The sequence below is a fragment of the Capra hircus genome, chromosome 29, assembly GCF_001704415.2.
Source record: "Capra hircus breed San Clemente chromosome 29, ASM170441v1, whole genome shotgun sequence".
NCBI lineage: Eukaryota > Metazoa > Chordata > Mammalia > Artiodactyla > Bovidae > Capra > Capra hircus.
The window spans coordinates 9209676-9235675 of record NC_030836.1 but is presented as its reverse complement, the minus strand read 5'-3'; the positions used below and the strand labels follow the sequence as shown (position 1 = coordinate 9235675).

The following is a 26000-nucleotide window of genomic DNA, read 5'->3' as shown; positions in this document are numbered from 1 at the left end:
GTACATTTTGATTGGTCAGGTGATAAGATAAATGGAAAACACACAAAAGCAAGACTGAAATATCGCGACAACCTGCATCCTTAAGAGGCGTCTATTCAGTATCAGCCATGTACCAGGTATTTTATGTACTATTTCTCATCAGAATCTTTCTTATACAGTATGATTCCTACCTATAGTTAGGAAAAGAGATTCAGGGAGATTAAATGACTTGCCCATGGTCAAATGGCTAATAAATGGCATATGAAGGACTGGAATTTCCATCTGCTTGGTTTTGGTGCTTAAATTTTTTTAATTACACTAGGCTGTTATAATTTGATCATCACTGAATTTTTTTTTTTTTTTTTTTTGGCCACATTTGCGCAGCTTGTGGGGATCTTAGTTCCCCAACCAGGGAATGAACCTGGGCCCACAGCAGTGTAAGTATCTAAGTCCTAACACTGGATCACCAGGGAATTCCATCCCCCCCCCCCATTCATCTCTTTCCTTCAATGACTTATTCCACAATATTCATTTTGGAGTACATTTTCATTTACTCTATGAAGAAGCCCTTAGTACAAATAACAATTTTTTAAAAAAACAGCTCTAGTTGGTGCTGGAAGAAATCACCACTTGACATTTTAATTTTATTTAATATACAGATTTGTTAGACATTCTGGAAGCTGAGAAAGAATACCGCTCAAGCTTTGTTCATATCAGGGCCCAGAACACTCTCATCCGTGCCCTCCTCCCCACATCCACGAGACCTGGCTGGCCTCTGCACGCACACACACAGCAGGACCTAGCCAGGACCCCCACGTGCAGCAGCCCTCCCCGTGAGCTTGGTCTCACCTGGGGCTTGCTGGGGCTACATCTTCCGGCTCTTCTACAGCACCGGTTAGCTCTGGGGGGAGGAAAGCATCCTTGTGGACGTTATTCACCCAGCTTTCCTTTGCCCTGTTTGCTCTGTCCTTACTCTGCTCATCTGAAACAAGAAACAATAAAGGCAAGAAGGTTATCCTGTCTGCTCCACAATCTACAACTTCATATCAGCTCTAACCTCTGAAAGTTGGAACCTGAATGTCAGGCCTTCCTTGAGCACCCAGGCAGTCACGAATGAGTCTGTATACTTGAGATTAGAATTATCAATACATCTGTGAGAGGAGTCGTGTTTAGTCGCCCACAAGTAGAGTCTCCAGAGAGCATGGGCGCACCTTTAAATGTGTGGAGACGACTAAAGCAAAATTGCGACTGCTCTAGGTGACTCTGACCTGAATTGGGGCCAGAACTTATTGTGTATGGCCAGGGGATGCTCAGGGCAGGGAAGTTCTTGTTGGGACAGACACACCATCATTACCAACTCTTTACCGAACAGCTCTACTCAAGGCTGCCTTCTGGGATACAGAAGGGAACAAATGCTTCTGTTCTGGAATGTTCCTCTCCACTGCCTCCTCCTCTCACAGTCTCTACACAGCCAAATTCTACAAGTTCTCAAAAGCTAGCTCAGATGCCAGAGCCCCCTTAAAACCTCTGTGATCCCTCTTCAGGAAATAATCTCTTTGGCCCCTGAACACCCACTGCTCTCTACCTGCACCTCTTGGATAATTAGCATCAGCTGAGTGATGACCGAGTTTGAGGCAAAGTGCTGAGTCCCTTGCATGCATTATCCTCTGAGGAGGGAAAAATTTTCCAAGTTTACAGATTTCAAAATTGAAGACCAAAGGGATCAAGACACTTGCCTAAGGCCACATAGCCAGTAAGTGCCAGTAATACTTCCATCAGTGTGAAGAATTAAGATGAAGCAACATGTGCTTAGTCACTTTAGTTGTGTCTGACTCTTCACCACCCCATGGACTGTAGCCAGCCTGGCTCCTCTGTCCATGGGATTCTCCAGGCAAGAATACTGGAGCGGGTTACCATTCCCTTTTCCAGGTGATTCCTGACCCAGGGATTGAACCCAGGTCTCCTGCATTGCAGGCAGATTCTTTACTGTCTGAGCCACCAAGGACTCCCAATTTCCAAATACATTCATAGGTCTCTCTACTCATAAGTCTAGTTTCTTTAGCTGCAAAAGGGAGCCCTCAGTATAACCCATGGGACCCTTCAAGATTTCTGGAGTTCTGGGTGGTTTTGGGAGGGCGCATGGCAGAGCTGGGATTTCAGCCCTTCTGATATAGAGCCACGCTCCTTATAGACTGGGGCTGACTCCTTGTGATGAGCTGTGCAGTGCTCATAGCCCATTGATGACCTTAGGCAAGTTACTTCACTTCTCTGAGTTTTACACATTGCATATATAGAATGAGGGTAATAATACCTACCTTATAAGATTGCTACTACAATTAGAAATATTAGGGAAGAAATGCCTATAACATATTAGACGCCAAAGAGGTAATTTCCTTATTGAGAACAGGATAGAACTAGACAGGGGCTAGTTCTCAGGGGTAAAGGTTTACACTGACTAGTGCAGAGTTAATTAGAGAGAAGGCACCTGGTTAATATTTAATGAACTCAACAGAATTCTAAAGAAGCCTCCAAAATGCTGTCTTTACAGTCCCTTAAATGATGTACTTGGTTTTTAAAGAAGTACCAGGTGTCACAGTCATTGAGCAGGAAGGCCAATCTCTTCCTGTTACTCTACTCAGGAGAAAAGGTTCTGAATTTTTAGTTAGAGCCAAAGAAAGAGGAGATGGTAGATCCCTAATAAGAGCTTTCCAGGTGGTACACTGGTTAAAAAAAAAAAAAAAAAAAAAAATCTGCCTGCCAATTCAGGAGACACAAGAGATGCGGATTTGATCCCCCAAGGTTGGGAAGACCCCCTGGAGTAGGAAATGGCAACCCGCTCCAGCATTCTTGCCTGGAACATTCCATGGACAGAGGAGCCTGGTAGGCTACCGTCCAAGGGTCAGACACGACACAGCACACGCACGCACACACACACACACAGATCCCTTATAAGCCTCAATTGTCAATGTTACTCCAAGTCAATATGGCAGCTAAAGGGCTTCCTTTGTTCTTCTTTACCACACTAAGTCACTTAGCTCTGACTTCATCCGTCCAAACCCAAGAAGATTTTGACCTACAGGACCACACATTATGCAAAGCACACCCCTAAATGATTCCCCTCCGCAGATTTCAGGAGTGATGGTGACACCCTTCCCTTCTCCCAAGGGCTACTTCTCCCAAACAAATGCTGCCTTGAGAGGCACTAGCCCAATCAACTTACCTGCTACCTGGGGCCTCTTCTTCCTCATGGATGCTCTGATGATATCTGCACCGTGGATTCTGTCTCTGTGTCTTTTTGCCTTGGCTTCATAAAACCACTGGCCACTCATATTCTTCAGTTGCTGGTCATCCTTAACTTTTTCAGGCAAATGTCTACAAAAGGAAAAACGCTTTACTTTGTTATGAATCCACAGTAAGTAAATGAGTTCACAGTGACACTGCACAAAGAAGTTGTAAGCATATGGCCAAAATGAAGCTCTCAGTGTTTTACGAGATCCCACAAACCTCCCAGATGACTAACCAGTGTATGCTTTAACTAAAAGGTCACAGGATCCAATGCCAACATTTTTCAAAAATTCAAAGATTTAAGCCATGATCCCCGGATGACGCCTGAGATTTCTCAAGAGCAAATTCACTTTTCGGCTGCAGTCTTATGTGTTCACTGTTGAAATGCAAACACCCCAGAGAAAGAGGGCATATTATGCTTCCCTAAGCCTTGGTTTCCTTATTTTTATAAAGGGGTTAAGGAATTTCCTTGATGGTTTAGTGGTTAAGACGTCACCTTCCAACGCAGGGGGTGCGGGTTTGATCCCTAATTGGGGAGATACGACCCCACATGCCTCAGTGGCCAAAAAAACAAAACTTAAATAGCTGCATGCTGTAACAAATTCAAGACTTTAAAAATGTCCACCTTAAAAAACCTTTAAAAAGGAAGGGGGTTAATAATAGTAACTCACCTCGTGAGATTTCTATGAGGATTAAGTTAGCTAATGCATATATACTACAGTCTTCGTACGCCTGGCACCTAATAAACACTGAGTGGATAACTGGTGGGGAAGTTTTCAGCTCATCAGTTCTTGCCATTTCAGTGAAATGAACTTATCAGAGACTTTTGTGGGAGCCTATATGTCCCTGGTTCTAAATTCTAGGAAAATGAATTCAACAAGGCAGGCTGGGATCAGGGAAGATCAAACTTAGGTGGGGTAGGGAGTGCAGGCAGGGATAAATTCCATTTGTGCAGATACTGCTTCTAAGGCTTCCACAGTCATTGATGCTCACGGAAAAGCTAAAATCTAAAGAAGAAACCAAGTACCACCCTCCTAAAGCTTCCCCCATTTTCCAACAGAGAGAAAAACACTGTTCTGCAATGACAAGTCTCATAACCTCCGCATCTCTATCCATGTCGATAAAATGAGAGTCAAAAAAAATCTATCTTTTTTTGTTCACAGAGCTGTACGTAAAGTAAAATAAAAGCCTTAAGGAGACTTTCAACTCTTGGAAGATACTGTGCTACAAAAACCCAACAGGGTTTGATGACTGTCATTCAAGCAAATACGCACACTGCCTAACGTAGCAAATCCGAGTGTTTTAGCCAGAGAATGTGCGGGGTGGCCACACCAAGGCGGTGGCAGGGCTGTGTGTGATGGCTGCACAAAGGCCCACCTGGGAAAGAGGGAGGCAGGAGGGACAGTCACCAGGGTTCTGGCAAGTACGTCTTCTCTCTCCAAAGTGTGCCTGAAGAGACACTTTCCAGCCAGAGTCTGACACTCTGCTGGAAACGTCTCTGCTCTCCACTTTAAAAAGTGGTCCTAAAAAAAAATTAAAAAAAAAAAAGTGGCCCTAGGCCAAACATGTCCGATCACAACCCTCGGATACACGCTGTAGTGACAGCCCACCAGCAGATCCTAGCAGGGACAGTGTCTTCACTTCATGGTTCCTACGAAATGTGGTGAATGATTTCCCATTGCCCAGATTTTCTTTTTTCAAATATCTTTATTGGAATATAGTTGGTTTAAAATGTTGTGGTAGCTTCTGCTGTACAGCAAAGTGATTCAGTTATACATATATGTATATCCACTTTTTTAGATTCTTTTCCCACACAGGTTATTAGAGTATTGAGCAGAGTTCCCTGTGCTACACAATAGGTCCTTACTAGTTATCTATTTTTATATATAGTAGAGTGTACATTTTTAACAGCCAGGACATGGAAGCAACCTAAATGTCCATCAACAAGAATGGAAAAAGAAGATGTGTTCATTCAGTCATTAAAAAAAAAAAAGAGTGAAATGATTCTGTGGTAAAAGAATCTGCCTGCAGGGTAGGGGATGTGGGTTTGATCCCTGGGTCCGGAAAATTCCCTGGAGAAGGAAATGTCAACCCAGTTCAGCATTCCTGCCTGGGAAATCCCATGGACAGAGGAGCCTGGATGGACTTAGAGACTCTCATGTTGAGTGAGGTAAGTGAGACAGAGAAAAACAAATACTATATGATATTGCTGACATGTGGAATCATTGCCTTGATTTTCAGCAGAGCAAATAATCCACCCTGGTTGCTGATGGAGCTTTTGCCTTCTCTTCCCAAAAGGACCACATTCAAGTTCAATGCCAGAAAAGAGAAGTCCTTCCAGCTCTCCATGACTAGACAGTGAGCCCCTAGGGGCAGGGCCTGTAGTCAATATATCTTTGCTTTATATCTTTCCAGACATGGAACAGTGGGTGTTCACTCAGCACTTCTAGGAGGAAGGAATATCCTATGCTGCCCCTGACCACCTGGCTTCAGGCTCTCTTTTCAGATTCGTTTTCCAGCATTTGCTCCCATGCTCTCCACTTGACTTCTCACTGATCTCCAAACTGGTCTTGCATGACCTCTGCAGACATTAAGGGCAGGAGGTTGTGGCAGAAAGACTATGGGCTCTGGCATCTCCCCAGACTGGGTCCAAATTCCAGTTCTGACTCTGCTTACATGCCATCTTTGGCAGCTTCCTGTACCCCTCTAAGCTTCAGTCTCCTTGTTTATAAAGACAGGGGGAAATAATAGGTACTCTGCAGGACTTCTAGGATGATGAAAGGCAATATTTACCTGGAAGTACCTAACAGTTCCTGGATCCTGGTAAGAGACCAGTAAATGTAAATTCCTTTGGGATGTCTTTCTCTCACTTCTCTGTCCAGCACGTGACCCCTCATCCCTCAGACCTATGCACTGCCTCACCGGGGAAGGCTTCCGTGACTCCCGAGGGCACCGGGCGGCCGGCCCTTCTCCGTGCTCCCACTGCTCCTCCATGGCAGTGCTCAGCACGCCGTGTTCCAATGATCTGTTTGCACATCCGTCTCACACACTGACCTGAGAACTCTGCTAACCCCTTGAAAGCGAGGACTACCTCCTAATCACCTTTCTAACAAGAGCGCCAGCACAGAGCCTGGCATAGAACTGATGCCTAGAAACTGTTAAGTGGATAACTTGTTAATACGTAAATGCACAGCAGCCAGCCTGGTGGGAGTTGGACAAGAGATGAGAGCCTGTTGTTCCTGGGCTTGAGTGAACCAAGTTCCATCACAATGGCAGTGCCTTCTCTGGTTCAGGCAGGACACTTCATCTCTTGGAGGATCAGGAAAATGCAGAAGGAAATCTGACATCAGCCATGAGCTTGTTGAAGAAGACCACAAACCCTCAGAGCGTAACAACGCCCAATTTCCCTTCACGAGGTTATTTATTTACTTGTTTTTGTTGTTCAACTGAAAAGCACTTTGTAAGTGTCATTAGGCAACGCTTGATCTGCTCCTGCCTAACTGTCTGTCTCCAGGACTCTGGCCCCGCTAAGCCTGCAGTACTGTGGGAGTCAGGCTTCCAGTAAGGTCATTACAGTAAAGAATTCAGGCTGGGTTCCTGGCTCATCTCTTTTAAAGAGGCAAAAAAAAAAAAAAATAGGAAATACTTTCAAATGCACTGAGTGCTATTTATATATTTCCTATCATGATAATCACTGCCAGAGTTAATCAATCTCTTTCTATCTTAGCCATTTGGAATATTTTCCAGATGAAACCACATGCAAGACATCGAAGCCCAAGTTCTGCAGAGATGTAGATTACAAAAGAAATCACACCATCAGGGACTTCCCTGATGGTCCAGTGTTAAGACTCGGTGTTTCCACTGCAGGAGGCGCAGGTGTGATTTCTGATTTGGGAACTAAGATCCCGCAGGCTGCACAGCATGACCAAAAAAGGAATAAAAAGAATCTACCACCTAGGCAGTGCTAGTAAACTCTTCTGAGCACCTGGAGAATATTATGGGTAGTGAAATAAGTCAGACAGAAAGACAAATCATATATGATGTCACTTACTTGGGGAATGTGCTCATTCCACACACTAGCAAGGTAACGCTCAAAATTTTTCAAGCTAGGCTTCACAGTACCTGAACTGAGAACTTCCAGATGTACAAGCTGGGTTTAGAAGAGGCAGAGGAACCTGAGATCAAATTGCCAACATCCATTGGATCATAGAGAAAGCAAAGGAGTTCCAGAAAAACATCTGCTTCTCCTTCATTGACTACGCTAAAGCCTTTGACAGTGTGGATCACAACAAACTGGAAAATTCTTAAAGAGATGGGAATTCCAGATCACCTTACCTGTCTCCTGAGAAACCTATATGCAGGTCAAGAAGAAACAGTTAGAACCAGACAGGGAACAACAGACTGGTTCAAAATTGGGAAAGGAGTACGTCAAGGCTGTATATTGTCACCCTTCTTATTTAACTTCCATGCAAAGTACATCATGCAAAATGCTGGGCTGGATGAATCACAAGCTGGATTCAAGACTGCTGGGGGAAATCTCAACAACCTCAGATATGCAGATGATACCATTCTAGTGGTAGAAGTGAAGAGGAGCGAATGAGGGTGAAAGAAGAGAGTGAAAAAGCTGGCTTAAAATTCAACATGCAAAGAACTAAGATCATGGCATCTGGTTCCATCACTTCGTGGCAAATAGAAGGGGAAAAAGTGGAAGGAGCGGCAGATCTTATTTTCTTGGGCTCCAAAATCACCGCAGATGGTGACCGCAGCTACGAAATTAAAAGACGCTTGCTCCTTGGAAGAAAAGCTATGACAAACCTAGGCAGCATGTTAAAAAGCAAAGACACACTTTGCTGACAACGGTCCATATAGTCAAAGCTATGGTTTTTCCAGTAGTTGTGTACAGATGTGAGAGTTGGACCATAAAGAAGGCTGAAAGCCAAACAATTGATGCTTTCAAACTGTGTTGCTGGAGAAGACTTTTGAGAGTCCCTTGGACAGCAAGGAGATCAAACCAGTCAATCTTAAAGGAAATCAACCCTGAATATTTATCTGAAGGACTGATGCTGAAGCTGAAGCTCCAATACTCTGGCAACCTGATGGGAAGAGCCGACTACTGGAAAAGACCCCGATGCTGGGAAAGACTGAGGGCAAGAGGAGAAAGGCGTGACAGAGGATGAAATGTTCGAATGGCATCCCTGACTCAATGGACGTGAGCTTGAGCAAACTCAGGGAGATAGTGAAGGACAGGGAAGCCTGGCATGCTGTAGTCCACGGGGTCACAGAGAGTCAGACACGACTGAGTGAACAACAACAACAAAAAATCATACAAATGAATGTATATGCAAAACAAGAACAGACTCAGGGATATAGGAAACAAACTAATGGACAATAAAGGGGAAAAGGAACGGGGGAAGGGCAAAATAGGGGTACCAGATTAAGAAACACAAACTACGGAGGAGCCTGGCGGGCTGCAGTCCATGCGGTCACTAAGAGTCGGACACAACTGAGCAACTTCACTTTCACTTTTCACTTTCATGCATTGGAGAAGGAAATGGCAACCCACTCCAGTGTTCTTGCCTGGAGAATCCCAGGGACGGGGGAGCCTGGTGGGCTGCCATCTATGGGGTCGCACAGAGTCGGACACGACTCAGTCGACTTAGCAGCAGCATGTATAAAATAGATAAGCAACATGGATATATTGTACAGCACAGGGAATTATAGCCATTATCTTGTAGTAACTTTTAAAGACATATAATCTATACAAATACTGAATCCCAATGCAGTACTAATAGGAAACATATAATATTGTAAATTGACTATACTTTAACTTGTAAAAATTAAAAAAAATAATCTTCTCTACCAGCCTACATTGATCTCTCATTTTTCTTGAAATTGTACCAACAAATTAGCATTTGATTCTCTAGTTGTACCATTTAGCTGAAGTGGGGAGAAGGGTAAGTTTCTTGGCCCTCACACTTTTTACACCTTACCATCCTCTCCACTTGCATGTTATACTTAGTAGTGAGCTGAGGACAGAGAAGATGCTCAATAAATACCCACAGGCTGCTGGGCAAAGCGAAAGCAGAAGAATACTCAACCTAGAGAAGACACTGTCCTGGTCATGCCCCCATTCCATCAGCTAATATACGCTAAGCATGTGTTTTATACTGGGCTTCATGCATGGCACTTAACATGCATTATCTCATTTAATCCTTACAGGTTTACTATGATGCCCAAAGAATTCAGTCAGTTTCAGAAGACGGCCAACTTGCCTCCTAGTTGCCTCCTTGTCCACTAGTTCATTGATTCCCTATTGCATACAAGGTCTATGCTTGGAACTGTACATAAAATAGTCTACAGCCAGTCTTAACTGCAAGTGCCAACTCCCGTGATGCAGAAAGAATGTGAGTGCTTCCACAGAAAAGCCTGAATAGCGGCACCCTTCATCCTGGGTTCAAACAGCTTTCTTCCTTGTACTTACACAGCACACCCCAGATTCTAGCTATTCATCATGAGGAAGCAAAGGTCTAGCATCATAGGCAGAACCTGGACGATGTTATCTGATCAGCTGTGGATAATGAGAATCAGCAGACTGGCCAGAGAGGCTGACAGTTTGATTCCCTAGATAGTATTTTTAACCGCTCAGCATATTCTGGGCAAGAGGGTTAGACTAGGTGATTTGAAAGTACTCTTACATTATTGTTTTGAATACGAGAGCTGATAGTTACAAATGGCCTCACTTCAGAGATGAATTGAAACCCAGAGGGGTTAAGAGGTTTGCCCAAGGTCACACAGAGCCAGGACCAGAAGCCAGCCTGCCTCCTCATCCACATTCTTTCTACTGCTTTCCCATCCTGCCGGGGACAGCCAAACGTGGTTATGATTTCTAAGATGGCTATCACACTTCACTCTTTCTATGAAGGAGTTCAACCTTTGATAGAGAATCTGAAAACAAGCACACGTGAGAATGAAATAAACTGCAAAAGCTCATTACAACGGAAAATAAGACCAAACATGTATCACCCATGTTGTGGATACATTGCAGGTCCCCACAGTCTGCTGTGAGGCAGTACACTGTATGGGAAACACAGGTTTGTAGTTGGATGAGCAAGGTTTCACTCTTACAGGGCGCTTAACCTCACCCCCTCCCACCCCCCATTTCCTCCTTGTTGAGTGGGTTCGGCTACACCGTCGTCGCGTGGATCAAGGGGGAAACTGTGACACTGTGTACAATGTCAACCCTGGACAAATGTTGGTTCCTTTCCCCTTTGCTTTGACAGAAAACACCATCAGAGGTGCTGGAAGGCAGTTCTTCAATGACAACTGCCTTCATTTCAAAGAAACTAGGGCTTAAGGCAGCAGCGGAGGATCACAAGATGTGGTCGCGGTTGAGATGGTATCTACTGCAAGAGCACCCATCACCCTAGATGTGGTTGTGTGTTTATGGGCTGGGGGCACAGTGCTGGCGGTGTACAGACACCCAGGGGCAATGATTTCCTGCTGGCAGTGTGACGCAAAGCACAGGAAACACCACCTCTAGAGTGTGTCATTTTCAAACCATAAAAGACCAAAATTATATCTATGTATGTGTGGTGGTGTTTCTTAAAAAAAAAAAAAAAAAAAAGAGGACAGAGAGGGAGGAGGCAGCCAGGAGAGAGAAAAAGAATCCATGCTGATGTCTGCTGCCTTGCTGCTTTGTGAAATGTCTCCAGCTGGCAGTGGGGAAAGCAGGCTGGGTAGAGCGGCATGGTAGGTGACTGCACCTACCACTTGTGGCTACAGGTAGGGGGGAGCTGCAGTGGAATTGCTGTCTTCTCACTGAACTCCAGAGACACCACAGCGGATATTCCCTTAGGTTCAAATCCACCGTCTACCATTAACAGGTTGAGTGATTTGGGAACTGGACACTTCTGTGCGACACTCACTTTCTGATCCATGAAATCTGGAGGTTGTTGTTGAGTCGCCAAGTCGTGTCTGACTCTTTGCGACCCCCAGGACTGTAGCCCGGCAGGTTCCTCCGTCCATGGGATTCTCCAGGCAAGAATACTGGAGTGGGTTGCCATGCGCTTTTCCAGGGGATCTTCCTGACCCAGGGATCGAACCCACGTCTCTAAAGCCTCCTGCACTGGCCGGCGGGTTCTTTTACCGCTGGCGCCACCTGGGAAGCCCTGAAATTTGGATGGGAGGTAACCTACAGGATAAATCGTCTCCAAAGGGTCTTGAAAGAGCTTGGATGTGAACAAGCCAAAGCATTCCTGGATAAATGAGGAATGGCAGACAGATTTCAGTTTAAATGCAACTCTCCTCCACAGCCGTACTGAAGACTCCCAGGCAGTGTCTGCTCCTAGCGGGCAGCAGTGCCGTAGCCCATTAGTAATGTCCTCGCCGCCGAGGTCCATACAGAACCAGCATTTGAAATGGCACGCTGAAGCACTCTGAATTTCAGTGGCAGATTTGCCTTTCTAATGGTGTTTTGCTTAGGCTAAGAATAGAATTGTCTAAATTATGTCTCTAAAGTCACTCACCAACTTGGAGGAGAACGGGGGCATTGCAAAATCATGTTAAGGAAACAAGGTGGAGGTTTTAAATTTGCAATTGATAATCCAATAAATGGTAAATACCTTGAGGGCTGGGATGGCTAGGCTGGTAATGTTTCAATTACCCTAAAATCCCTTTCATTAGTCCAGAGAAGTTTCCTATACTTAAAGAGTGCTCAATTAGACTCCATTATTTTATTAATAAATAGTTGAGAGCTTTTGGAGTAATTTCCTTCTAAGGAATCAGACCACTAACCAGAGAATTCTGTCCTTTTTTTTTTTTTTCTTAGAGGCAAAGGTGGAGTGGTGAATAAGGAAATTAAAATGTATCAGTCATCTACTATGTGCTAAGAAGATAAAGAATTATTTTATTTGGCTATAATTCTTTTGAGTTTGATACTATGGTTATTCCCAGTCTCTGAGTTGAGGGCTCAGAGAGGTCAAGTAACTTGCCGAATGAACCACAGTTGATTTAGTGGTGAGGAGAGGATTCAAAATCACATTAGTTTTGACTGAAGGGCCCTTACTGTTCTTCTCAAACCAGGAGACCAAGAGCTTTTCTTATCATGGCGTTGGCACTATCTGTGTGACCCTGGGTAAGTCACTTCTCCTCTCTGGGTTTTTCCTGCTTTATCTGTAAAGTGACCGATATGGACCCCAAAAATCTTTCCAGAGCTGTCAGACTATAACTCTGATGGAAGCACCAAAGACAAACAGCTAGGGGATGGTAACAGGACTGAAAAGCAAAAGCCCAAGGAACAGCATTTTGTTCCATCAGTCCAGGAGCAGACAGCCTCAGAATCATCCAAGTCCCTTCAGGGCTAAAGCAAAGGTTTCAAGAGTGCCATTTCTCTTATATGGAGCAGGCTGTGAGCTGGGCCTCTGTCAGTGTCCACAGGGTGTGGGCCTGCTGCCCATCTGGCCCCTGGCACTCAGTCCTGGACCCGCCCATGGCCAAGTCCACCTAGGCTGCTTGGTGCCTAACTAGGAAGGCCCCCAGAATGGAGGCTCAGACGGTAAAGAATCTACCTGCAATGCAGGAGACCTAGGTTCTATCCACAGGTTGGGAAGATCCCCTGGAGAAGGGAATGGCAACCCACTCTAGTATTCTTGCCTGGAAAATCCCAAGAGAGGAGCTTGGCGGGCTAGAGTCCAGGGGGTCCCAAAGAGTTGGACACGACTGAGCAGCTGACACACCAGAATGGTAGCAGCAAACAGGGTTTGACTCACACTAGATTTTCACCACCCCAAGCCTTCTTCCATCAGTTTACAAAAGCAAGAAACAAGGGCAGCACCAGAGGAAGCTTCAGAGGTGTCCTCAGAAACAGGGCATGGAAGGAGACTCTGCAAGGTCACCTCTGCAAGAGGACCCACAGCCTTCCTGCTGCGGCTGCAGACTCACTGGTGCCAGTGGCTACACATTCCCACCCCTCACCAGGCTCACTTTCAGGCAGAACTTGGAAATTTTAAGGATATTTTCAGCTTTTACCAGAGATGCCTGAGAAATACCTCCACTCATACAGAATCGGAGAACTACAAGGAAGACCCGATGGCCTGGACTCCCAGAGGCCAAGTAAATATAGAAGGGAGGGGACTTCCCTGGTGGTCCAGGGGCTAACCTCCCACACTCCCAATGCAGGGGGTCTAGGTCGGATCCCTGGTCAGGGAACTAGATCCCTCATGCTACAACTAGGGGTTTGTAGCCACAACTAAAGATCCAACATGTTCTGACTTAGATCCAGCACAGCCAAATAATAAATATTTTCTAAAAAGAATAAAATATTAAGTATGTTTAAAATAGAAGGGAGGGTAACCTCCCTCTAGCCTTCATAATCCGGCTAGGTGGAGGAAGCAGAATTACAGATCACACGTAAAACGTCGGTGCGTGCATGCTCGGTCACTCAGTCATGTCCGACTGTGTGCAGCCCTACGGACTGTAGCCCGCCAGGCTCCTGTCTCCACGGGGTTCTCCAGGCAAGAATACTGGAGTGGGTTGCCTTGCCCTCCTCCAGACGGTCTTCCCAACCCAGGGATCGAACCCACATCTCTTGCGTCTCCTGCATTGGCAGGCAGGTTCTTTACCACTAGCACCACAGTGGGAGGAATCAAAGATGGCAGATTGCTAATATTGAAAGTTCCCATGTCTCGAGGCAGGAAGAGGGATGGGGCCCTGGGGCAATCTCAACTCCACTGCTTTCCCTCCGAGTCTCTCCATCTAGCCTTCTGAGAGACTAAAGGAATTCCCATTCCCCTCTATGCTTGAAAAACCTACTAATTTTTCCTCTGCACTGCTCCCCCACCCCCTCATTTCTAAAATGGGTCTAACAGTCTTGCCTTGCCAAATCTCAGGGCTGCTGGGAGGATCATAAGAGGATGACATTCATGTACTGTGATTGCTTAAGGATGAATGCTACCAAGAGACCCCGATGGCTGGCTGGTGTAATTCCCAGCTCTCCAGGGGACACAGTTTGAGGTGCCCCACTTGCTGAGAGTGGGGAGCAGCAACTTGGAGGATGGAACATGACAAGTACGGAACCCCATTCTCATGATCCCCACCACCTACAGCCGCCTCCTTTCACAGTCCCAGCTCAGTGTCCATGGCAGCCACCCCCTCCATCACGGCTGGCTCCCAGGATGTCCTGTCTGCTGCAGTTTTCTCAGGAAGGGACGGTAGACTCAGTGAATGAGTACCTGTGGGCCAGGATTTAATTCTCACTTCTGACATCTATGGATTGCATGAGCCTGGGTGAGTCACTTGACCTGTCTCAAGGTCAATTTCCTCACACATCAGGTTGGTATAATTACAAACCACCCTGCATCCCAACTGCATGAGTGTTGTGAGCTCAGAGGAAATAATGGGCATATAAGCCCCTTGCAGTCTGTTAAGCACTGTTTAACATGAATTACGATGAGCAGACATAATCAGACACTCTGGAGTACTTAAAGGGAACTTCAGCATGTTCTTTTACAAAGCATCCATGTTCAAATGAGGGTCAACTATGAAAATGTAAATTAAGTATGGACACAAATAAATCCATTGTTTATGATCATGGTGTCCCAAGAAGTAAGAAGATGGCTGATGCTCCTCTTGGATAACTCCTGGGATGAAGGGGTTATGCCATGAATACAACTAACTTACTTTCAGGAAGCCTTTCACTGCCCTCAAAACCCAGATGATGAAGGCAATAAATGGCAGGGCTAGGACTCAAGCACTCTGACCTCATGCTCCTCCTACCCCACAGTAGGTGCAAGTGGTAGGACTGTTGATGTGGAACATTTGGTTTGAGTTCCTCCCAACAAGAACAGCATCACACTTTCTCAAGGGACACAAATGAAAAACTGGCTCAGTCAGAACCAATTTCAATTTGCTGTTGAAATCATTTCAAGCATGTATGAAAATATGCAAAAATGTGAGCTACTTCTCTGTTCTCAACACTTTAGAAACTTAACATTTTTTTCTAATTTAGTACATGATCTACTTTTAAAGAAGTAGATTCAGTAAAAAAAAAAGTGAATATGTGTGTGTTTGTGTACACATTATAGATATATATGGGGAGTGTAGATGTATGGATATGTTTGTAGAGAGTACTTCATTTTTAATTCAGTGTTTTATACGTTAAAGCCATTTAGTTAGGTTTTTAATCGAGACTATTTCTGGCATGAGTCCTATGGGATGAGAGATACCAAGGAGGAGAAAGTCCTGTCCAGGAAATACACCTGAAATTGGAACCCGTAAGTCAGGCTCCAAGTCAGAACGACCACTTACAGCTGAGAGGAATAAAGTGTCTCATCCTCTTATGGACTGCCCCCCTCCCCCCGCAGAGGGCCAGCCTCCTACCTGACTCTCTCCTCTTCAGCCCTCTTCAGGGCGGCATCTCGCTGCAGAACCTTCATGATGGCCTCCTGCTCCTCCTCCGTCAGGAAGCTTAAGTCGATCATTTTGAAGAGTGTTCACAAAAATGACAGTAAAAAACACAGCCTCAGATTCCCCAAGCTGAACAAGTCACCGTAGCCAGGATGATCAAGGATGAAAAAGTGCAATGGAATGGTGTCTTGTTCAGTTCTGCAGCAAGTCTTCTCTCGGCTAGGCAAAAGTTTAAGGTGGCTGATAGCAAAATCCTAAGCACCCTTTCCTTCAAGGCAGTAGTGGTCTGGAGGGTGATGTCAAGAGGAAGCGCTCAGGATGCTGGATTCTCGGCCAGACAGGTCACTTGTTCCCGCTGCGGCATTCTCACTCACACCCCCTCACTGGACCAGTCTGAAACAGTTTATTCTCCTTCCGTCCGACGTCAACTCGATGAGCAGCCACAGGATCTGAGTGTCACCTGCCTGGGGAATCGTGAGACAGTAAATACCAGACAGCGACAGGCAGCGGTTCTCATTATTAACAATAAGCATTGCTCATTATTAGAAGATTTCGAACATGTCTGGGGGGGAAAAGTGACCATGTGAGATGGTCTCCGAGATCAGGGAAACCAGTTCTGCCAGCTTCTTGAGCAAATAGAAAATGGGTCATGAAACATGCTTCAACTCAATTCCGGACCGCCGAGATGGAGTGTGCACAAAAATGCCTGTCAATGTTTAACGATCCACAGAGGGAAGGGATGGTTGCAGAAAGATGGCGGTTCTCTCCACAAACGCACGGGACACTAGGCTGAAAGGTCACACTAAAGATCAAGAAGACCAGGAAGACCTTATTCCAGCTGTGAAGTGATTACTGGTAGGAAACTAGAAATAAAAATTCACAAATGCCCACTTCTTCATGCACAGGGATGTTCCACTCGCATGCATCTGTGCTCCGTAATGATGGAAGAATTACTGTCAGGTAGAGGTAGTTTGCACCATAGTGAAAACACTTATTCTCCACTTAGCCCCACCTCTAACTTTTGCTGGACCTGGAGCAACTCACCAAGCTGTCTCCCTTCATTTCCCAGGAGAAAGAACAGTGACTGTGTGTATATAATCTGGGGGAAAAAAAGAGGCAGGATTTCAAAACACCTCACCGTTCAAAGTGAGCCTTTTTGCATAGAAACATAGGCAAGAATCCTATTTTCTTTGAGGCATTTTAAGCCCATGAGCAGGGATGTCCCTGGTGGTCCAACGGTTGAGACTTCACTGTCCAGTGTGGGGGCGTGGGTTTGATCGCTGATCAGAGAGCTAAGATCCCACATGCCTCATGGCCAGAAAATTAAAACATTAAGACAGAAGCAGTATTATAACAGAATTCAATAAAGATTCACACACAAAAAGTTTTTGAACCTATGAGAATAAGGTGAGACCTACAGAATGCCACAGCCAAGCTAGACTTGAACTACTCCAGGACTGGGGTCCTTTAGCAAGCAGAGTACTGCATATATAGTAGACACTAAAAAAATGGGGGATTTACTACATTTTAAAGCAGCCCTACTCAATAAAAGGCAGTGTGTACAGTAACGTAGTAACGTCTATGAATACATCTATGAGTAAACTCTCTGCTCTTTGGCAAAAGAGAAGAACAAGGAAGTACTCCCACTACAACTGTCTAACTGTAAAACATGAGGCAAGTTACCTAACCACTCCGAGGCTCAGGATTCTCATTAGGACATCTTTCAAGGGTTGCCAGGATTAAATGAAATAATGGCTAGAAAGCAGTGCATACCAAAAGTAGCTGCTAAAAATATACTCTAACTTCCTTTCTGAGTTCACACTTTTGTTCCATTCAGCTGGCAAGAATGTGTTGGTTACATGTTTTCCTTTTCTTTTTTGTATCTTTCTCCCTTGCGAAGTTTGAACTTGAAGGCAAGCACTCTGGTGACCTTTATTTTTATCTTCCTGTAGCTCTTTACATATTGCCCACAGTGACTACCGAATTTTAAGATAACACTTCACATTCACTGTTTAAATCAGCATGCACTCCCATGTATTTGCTGTTGTTGCTGTTCACTTGCTAAGTCACATCTGACTCTTTGCAGCCCTACAGACTGCAGCATGCCAGGATTCTCTGGTGCATATATTACTACTTGTGCATATATAAATATATACGTGTGTATGTGTATGCGATACTACAAAATTGCAAATATTACTGCCTGCTTAATTGTCTCGAAAAGGACTTATCCTTCAAGATGAAAGTTACTATCTCCAAGAAGCCTTCCCTCATTTCCACAGCTGGAGCTAAATGAGCTAAACACTGTAGTACATTCAATTGTTGTCGTTGCTGTTTAGTTGCTCCGACTCTTTGTGACCCCATGGACTGTAGCCTACCAGGTTCCTTTGTCCATCAAATCTCCCAGGCAAGAATACTGGAGTGGGTAGCCATTTCCTTCTCCAGAGGATCTTCCCGACCCAGGGATCGAACCTACTTCTTCTACGTTGCAGGCAGATTATCACTAAGCCACTTCAAGTACAGTATTCCTAACTCTTCAGTCCCTCCCTGAAATAGAACAACACAACCATGTTGTCACTAGAGTAAGCAGAGTATTCACCCCTACCTTCCAGATGGTGGGCTTGGCCTGTGACTGACATTAGCCCATGAACTGTTATCAGTGTGATGCAAGTATAGGCTGTGGATGTGCTTGTGTGGTTTCGCCTGGCTTCTTGTACTCTGGCCATGGGCCCCAAGAAGAGCTTGCCCCAGGTAGCCACTGCCTCTTCAGTCTGGGTCCCAGAAAGAGGTACAAGGACAGACCAGAAATTGATCCACCTGAAGCTCGGCCACCTTAGCTGACCTGTAGGTACCAAAGCAAGAAATGAATAGTTTTCGCTGGAAGCCACTGAGGTTTGGGGTTGTCATACAATAAACACTCTTGTAGCAGGGACTTCACTAACACAGAAAATTTCTCCTCCACCTATGTGTTTCCACTGCGATAATGATTTGTCTGCTCTGGTCTCTCCCATCTGACTGTGAGTCTCTTGATGCGAAGAAATAAGTGAATGAGTAAATGACTGAGTGAACCTAATCTAAACAGACAACTTCACCAGGGGACAGCTGTCTCAGTTCTTTCACGCACAGTAGCTTTGATTCATGCACAGTAACTTCCTTAGCTCTCAGAGGCTGGCAAGGAAAGGCACTCAGGCCACCTTCTGGGAACCATGTCCCTGGCATCACACTGCCATCAGGTTCAATGGGAGATTGTTTTTAAGTCCAGTGAATTGAGGACAGGAAGCAAACAAAGAAGAAAAATAAACTGTCCAGCAGTGGAAGCTGGCAGGGGGGCAAGAGGGGAAATGTTGGTTTCCACATCTTCAAGGTGAACTATGAGCTAACCAGTGCTTCTGTGTAAAAGGTTCTAGGGTTAAGTTTTTTCTAAAAATAGGCTATTATGGGACTTTCCTGTGGTCCAGGAGTTAAGAATCCACCTTGCAATGCAGGGGATGTAGGTTCCATCCTTGATCCGGGAATGAAGATCCCAAAAGCTGCAGGGCAACGAAGCCCAAGTACCACAACTACTGAGCCTGAGCACTGTAACTACTGAGTCCAAGCACTGCAACTACTGAGACTGAGCACTGTAACTACTGAGTCTAAGCACCACAACTACTGAGCCCGAGCACCGCAACTACTGAGTCTGAGCACTGCAACTACTGAGCCCACGTGCTCCGGAACCCACGCCACAACTAGAGAGCTGGTGTGCAGCAATGAAAGATCCTGAGTGCTGCAACTAAAACCTGATGCAGCCAAATAAACAAATAAAAACACACATCAATAAAAAAAAATTTTTTAATAAAAATGGGCTATTTAGTGAGGCAAAGAGCAAGGTCCTCATTTTACAGGCAAAGGAGTAAAGGACTGGAACTCTTGTCTCCTAGACTCCTAGCAGGGAGTCACTACCCAGCCAGACTGCAGAAGAACCCTCAGATGGCAGTCAAGACTCTTCAGTCCCAGGTGCTCCCCCAACTCCCAATATTCTCAACAGTTATCATGAGAGCTAATTGAACATTCATTCATTTCACAAACACTTCCTGAGAGCTTATTATGCACCTGACACTGTTCTAAGCACTGGAGATACAGCAATGAATGAGGCATTTAAAACTTCCTGTCCTTGTGGAGTATATATGCCAGTTGGAGGGGATAATGAACAAATTAATAACAAACACACAAAAAAATAAAAAACAAATTATATAAATTTGGGGAAGGTAATAAGAACTTTAGAGGAAAATAAAGTTGGGAAAGCAATAATAAGATGAAGGGTGCTGGAGTTTTAAAGAGTGTGGCTAGGGCAGGTCTCACTGAGAGGATGATAACTGAGCAAAAAGTTGCCAGAGATGAGGAAACAAGCCACACAGGTGTCAGAGGGTCCTGAGGTGCGAGTGTGTCTCGAGTGTTCAAGAAACTTCAAGGCAATCAGTGTGCCAGAAGGACAGAAAGGAGTGGGTCAGAAAGGAAATAGGTCAGACTATTCTGGGCTTGGAGTTGACTGTAAGATTTCTGGATCAGTGATAAGGGAAGGCAGGAAAAGGGAATAAATACTTACTGGGCACCTCCTACATGCCTGGCAGTTTACATATATCATCTCATTGGATCCTCACAAAGATCTGAGGAAGGTATTTTATTATTCTGTGGTGCTGGAGAAGACTCTTGAGAGTCCCTTGGACTGCAAGGAGATCCAACCAGTCCATCCTAAAGGAGATCAGTCCTGGGTGTGTTCATTGGAAGGACTGATGCTGAAGCTGAAACTCCAGTACTTTGGCCACCTCATGCGAAGAGTTGACTCATTGGAAAAGACCCTGATGCTGGGAGGGATCGAAGGCAGGAGGAGAAGGGGATGACAAAGGATGAGATGGCTGGATGGCGTCACCGACTCGATGGACGTGAAGGACAGGGGAAACCTGGTGTGCTACATACAGTCCATGGGGTTACAGACAGACATGACTTAGTGACTGAACAACATTTTATTATGTGTACTTTCCAGATGAAGACTATGAGGCTCATGGAGGTGCTTTCCACCTAGCTTCTGTGTGTAGCAGGGCTGGCATTTTTTAGAACAAGTCACCACTGGCTTTGTTAGAATAAGTCACCCCGATATTGACCTTCCATTTAATTCTCTCTTGCACACAGATCCTCAAACTGGGGAAGCAGAAGAAGAGCCCTTCTGTCTGCCTGTGGACTCTCATTCTGTGCTTAAGCACAGAAGAATCACTGGCCCAGAGCTGGCTGTCAGCATGGGGGCAACCTCTGTGCAAAAATCCGGGAGGGATGAGTCTTGGCAACAGGGATGACTGACGTGTCCACAGCAGGAGGAGGGTGAGCAAATAGTTCCCCTAAGGTTCAGCCCTCCCTCCCACCCTCCTCCTGCAGCTGGAGGATTTTTCTAAAACTCAGATGTGACGAGGGCACATTCCCAGGCTTAAAACCTGTCACCAACTTTCCACCGTCCACTGGCTAAGGCTCAAAGCCCTAACCGCGGCCTGTAGGGCTCTCTGTGAAGTAGCACCTGCTTTCTTTTCCAGACTCTTTTCCTGTCACACTGAACGTTTTCAGCTCCTTCTGCCTTCAGACCTTTGCATATACTTACCCTCCCTCCTGGGCTTCCCTGGTGGCTCAGAAGATAAAGCGCCTGCCTGCAATGAAGGAGACCGGGGCTCAATCCCTGGGTCAGGAAGATCCCCTGGAGAAGGGAATGGCAACCCACTCTAGTATTCTTGCCTGGAGAATTCCATGGACAGAGGAGCCTGGTGGGCTACAGTCCATGGGGTTGAAAAGAGTCAGACATGACCGAGTGACTAACACTTACACTTTCACTTTCACTTTCCTCCTAGAATCCCCCTCCCTCAACCAATACCTCCTGGGTCTCAAGTGAGATGGCACGTACTACAGACGTCTTCCCCATCCTCTCAAGGCCAGGTTGGTGCCGCTCTGGAGTGCTCCATTAGCCCCTAACTTCCTCACCCAGGATACTCAGCAGAGGATCCCAAACCCCATCTACTCATGTCTGTCTTCCCCTGGTTTACGTGCAGGCCTAGGTGTCCGAGTGCTCTGTGTCTCCAGCCAGTGCTTGCCACTGAGGCTCCCCTCTACGTAACAGGCACTCACGTATCTCATCCGTGAACACAGCTGGACGGGAATTCACCTCCCCCTTAACATGAACCTGGCGCAACACTGAAAAATCAGCCACGTGTTCCTCGCTGGGTTCCAGCTCCAGGCCTTCCTCACGACTGTCTGGTTTACATCAATCACACAGCTTCTCCAAGCCTGTTTCCTCACCTGCACAGTGGATCTATTCACTCCTACCTTCCCTTTCTTACGGAGATTATTGTGAGGCTCCGGTGAGAAGGAAGAAAGTGTCGAGGACAAATAAGGAATGAGCAGCTGAAAGGGACGCGGGAGGGTTCCAGGTGCAGACTGTGCTTAATTCCAGCTCTCCTTGTGCCGGTTTTGAAACGTATAGATATACAGAATCACTATGCTGTATAACAGGAACCACCAGAGTGCTGCAGGTCAATCATGCTTCAAAAGCAAACTCATAAAAAAGAAAAGACATCAGGTTTGTGGTTATCAGAGCTGAGGCTTGGAGACAAGGGGAATTGGAAGAAGGCAGTCCAAAGGTACAAACTTTCAGGAACAAGATAAAGAAACACTAAGGACAGAACGTACATGATACATATATCAAAACTGCTGTGTGTTAAACATGAAAGGGGTTACGAGAATAAATCCTGAGAGCTTCCATCACAAGATACATTTTTTCTACTTCTTTAATTTTTATATCCATATGAGATGAATGTTCACTGTAGTTACTGTGATAACCACTGCATGCTGCATCTAAGTCAGATCATTGCGCTGTACATATGTGCGTTCAGGCGCTCAGTCATGTCCGACTCTCTGTAGCCCACCAGGCGCCTCTGTCCATGGGATTCTCCAGGCCAGAATATGGGAGTGACTTGCCATTCCCTTCTCCAGACCTTCCTGACCCAGGGATCAAACTCTTGTCTCCCAAGGCTCCTGAACTGGCAGACAGATTTTCTTTTTTAACACCAAGCCACCTGTACACCTTCGATTTATACAGTACTGTATGTCAATTATATCTCAACACAACTGGAAGGAAACAAACCCCCCAAAAAATATCTTGCAAGTTTCAGCCCTGTTCTGCCACGTCTATAAAAGCTTATTTTCTTTGCCAGCTGTCCAAAAGTTAAACTGAAGGGAGAAACACCACAGCTGGTGTCTGCTTTTAATGCCAGCAAAGAGAAGAGCGAGGCTTGTAGGCCTAATCCCCATCACTCGGCCAGCCAGACCCAGGCTAAAAAGCCTGATTAACAGCAGCATTTGTTCCCACAACTCGCTGTGCTCCAAGGAGCGGCCCCAGTGGCACCTTCTCCTGTCTAGGACGGCTGCTGCTGTCCCAAAGCCTCAAGGAAGACCATAACATTCTCCATGACCCCAGGGAAGGGAAGGAAAATTCGAGGAAGTCCTGACTCTCACATGATGAGGTTTTCAGAAGAGAAGCAAACTGTTCTGACAGTCCCATGACATCAAGAAGGAAGCTGTGAAAGAAAAATCTGGGAGGCAGCAGGGGAGCAGAACAAGTATGCTCGAGTCAGGGTGGGTCTGGGGGGAACAAAGGCAGCCCTGATCAATTAAGAGGCTTACCCCCAGCAATGACAAACCGCCATGTCTAAGACCAAATGCTCAAATATCACATGACGTCCCTTATATGCGGAACCTAAAAAATGATACAGATGAACTTACAAAACAGAAAGAGAATCACAGACTTAGAAAAAGAACTTATTGTTGCCGCAGAGAAGGAATAGCTAGGGAGATTGGGATGGTCATGTACACATGCTGTATTTAAAATGGATAACCAACAAGGACCTACTGTATGGCAAAGGGAACTCTGTTCAACGTTGTGCGGCAGCTTGGATGGGAGGGGACTTTGGGGGAGAATGGATACATGCATACATATGGCTAAGTCTTTCAGCTGTTCACCTGAAATTATCACAATATTGCTAATCAGCTACGAAAGTGAAAGTGTTAGGCGCTCAGTGGTGTCCGATTCTTTTCAATCTCATGGACTGTAGCCTGCCAGGCTCCTCATGGAGAATTCCTTCCACGGCATTCTCCAGGCAAGAATACTGTAGAGGATTGCCATTTCCTTCTCCAGGAGATCTTCCCAACCCAGGGATTGAACCTGGGTTTCCTGCATTGCAGGCAGATTCTTTACCTTCTGAGCCACCAGGGAAGCCCCCAAAATTGTTAGTCACTCAGTCATGTCTGACTCTCTGAGACCCCATGGAACTGTAACCCACCAGGCTCCTCTGTCCATGGGATTCTCTGGGCAACAATACTAGAATGGGCTGCCATTCCCTTCTCCAGGGGTTCTTCCCAATTCAGGGATCAAACCCAGGTCTCCTACATCGCAGGTGGATTCTTTACTGTCTGAGTCACTAGGGCTATACCTCAACACAAAATAAAAAGTTCAAAAGGTAAAAAAAAAAAAAAAAAGAATGCTAGCCCTCAGAGAGGCACCCAAGGATAAGTAGAATAACCCACAGATGGTTCCTGAGAATCCACATAAGGAATAAATGGAGTGGGACAATCTGAGATGCTTAGCCCACCTCCCTCCTGGCAGAGAGATCTCTCATCCCACCCCCACCACGCCCCCAACCCTGCAGTCATCAGACCACCGGGCCACACGGCCAGGGCTCACAGGCCCTAAGCTGCCAGCTCCCCCGCTGGGCTGCCCCACTTCTCAGGCTGTTCGCTCCAAGGTTGAACTTGCCTGCCATTCCCACCCTTTGCTGCCCTCGGCTCAGTCTCGCTTTCACACAACAGTCTATGAGGCAGACAGCACTCGTGTTCTCCCTGCGTCTCCTCTGTTGAGAGGGAGCTGAACTTCCTCCCCTCCGCTGTTCCTCACGGGATGTTTTCCAAGCCTCTCACCATCTCAGCCATGTTTCTCTAGGCTGAAAACTGAGCATGTGGTGCTGAGATCCTTCACCCACAGGAGAGCAGTTCATCCCTCTGCCCATTGAATGCAGCGGGTCTTCTCCACATGCTGTGGATAACGCGGAGCTCGAGGAGTTAAGTAAGGTCCACAGCTGCTCAACCAGAATGTGATCTGAACTGAGGGCTGTAAGACTCTGAAGAGCACTGACATACATACACCACCGTGCGGAAAATAGACAGCTAGTGGGAAGGTGCAGCTTGGCACGGGAGGCTCAGCTCTGTGCTCTGTGACGACCCAGAGGGGTGGGAGGAAGGTCCAAGAAGGAGGGGCTGTATATACACATATAACTGCGTCACAGCGGAAACCAACACAACATTGTAAAGCAACTATATTCCAATAAAAATAAATATATGTTCACAAACAAATGCTAAATAAAGCTGCTACTTTTAATCTGTCGCTGCACGCCCATCCCCACTTATTCCCTGAGAGGTCGCACAGCTCATCAGGCACAGGGATGGGACCAGAGCCCAGGAGTCCTGGCTCCCGGCCCAGGCCTGTTCTCACCTGCTGTTCCTCCTTCTGGACGGCCTACTTCCTTCTGTGTCGTTTCCTATGAGCATCACGCCCTGGCTCACAGAGCATGGCATGCTCCTCTCTGCCCAACTTGTCAGGAACAGGAAAATGGCTGGGCCCTCTAGGTTTGTTATGTGGATAGACGTGGAAAAGACAACAAGCATGGATACAGCAAAGGGCACCCAGGTCAACACGCAGGTGTTTATACGGGCTCATTAGCCTCTCAGAATGCGAGCAATCGCTGAAATCAGAAACTATTCCTAAAAGATGCTTTGTGCTTTTTAAACTCAATCAGAATTTATATATATATATATATATGATTTATTTATTTATTTTTAAATTCATTTAAGTATTCTAACTGGAGGATAATTACATTACAGTATCATGATGGCTTCTGCCACATATTAATATGAATTGGTCACAGGCATACGTGTGTCCCCTCCATCCTGAATGCCCTCCCACACACCTCTCCCCAAGAAATGTGTTTATATGAATAGCAAATTTTGTCCACAGCCCTGTCAGGAAGCAATGCCATATGAATATTTTGTTTCTACATGGTCTATGCTTTCATCATTATTAAAAAATAGAGGTAAATTACTCAATCTAACGTGTTGCCTAAATTTGGCTTCTTGAAAGAATACTTTCCTTGTGACAGGTCCAGAGTAGCTTCTCAAAAACAACCTGAGCTTAATGAATAAATAAAATGAACACATGAAATGAGCCCAGGAAGAAGCGAACAAAGGAAAAAATACAGACGGAATAATAAAGA

At 45.7% G+C, this 26000-nt stretch overlaps 1 protein-coding gene across 6 annotated transcripts in view; it reads right to left on the bottom strand.

Moving 5' to 3' along the window:
• Positions 1 to 26000, bottom strand: part of SYTL2 (synaptotagmin like 2) — a 121765-nt gene that overhangs the window by 50093 nt on the left and 45672 nt on the right. For all 6 annotated transcript variants that reach the window (XM_018042798.1, XM_018042796.1, XM_018042797.1 and 3 more), the window contains exons 2-4: positions 15640 to 16130; positions 3200 to 3351; positions 829 to 961 (exon numbers count right to left, since the gene is read on the bottom strand). In XM_018042798.1, the coding sequence (XP_017898287.1) occupies positions 829 to 961; positions 3200 to 3351; positions 15640 to 15740 (386 nt within the window). In that variant the 5' untranslated portion in view covers positions 15741 to 16130. The remainder of the gene's footprint in view (positions 1 to 828; positions 962 to 3199; positions 3352 to 15639; positions 16131 to 26000) is intronic.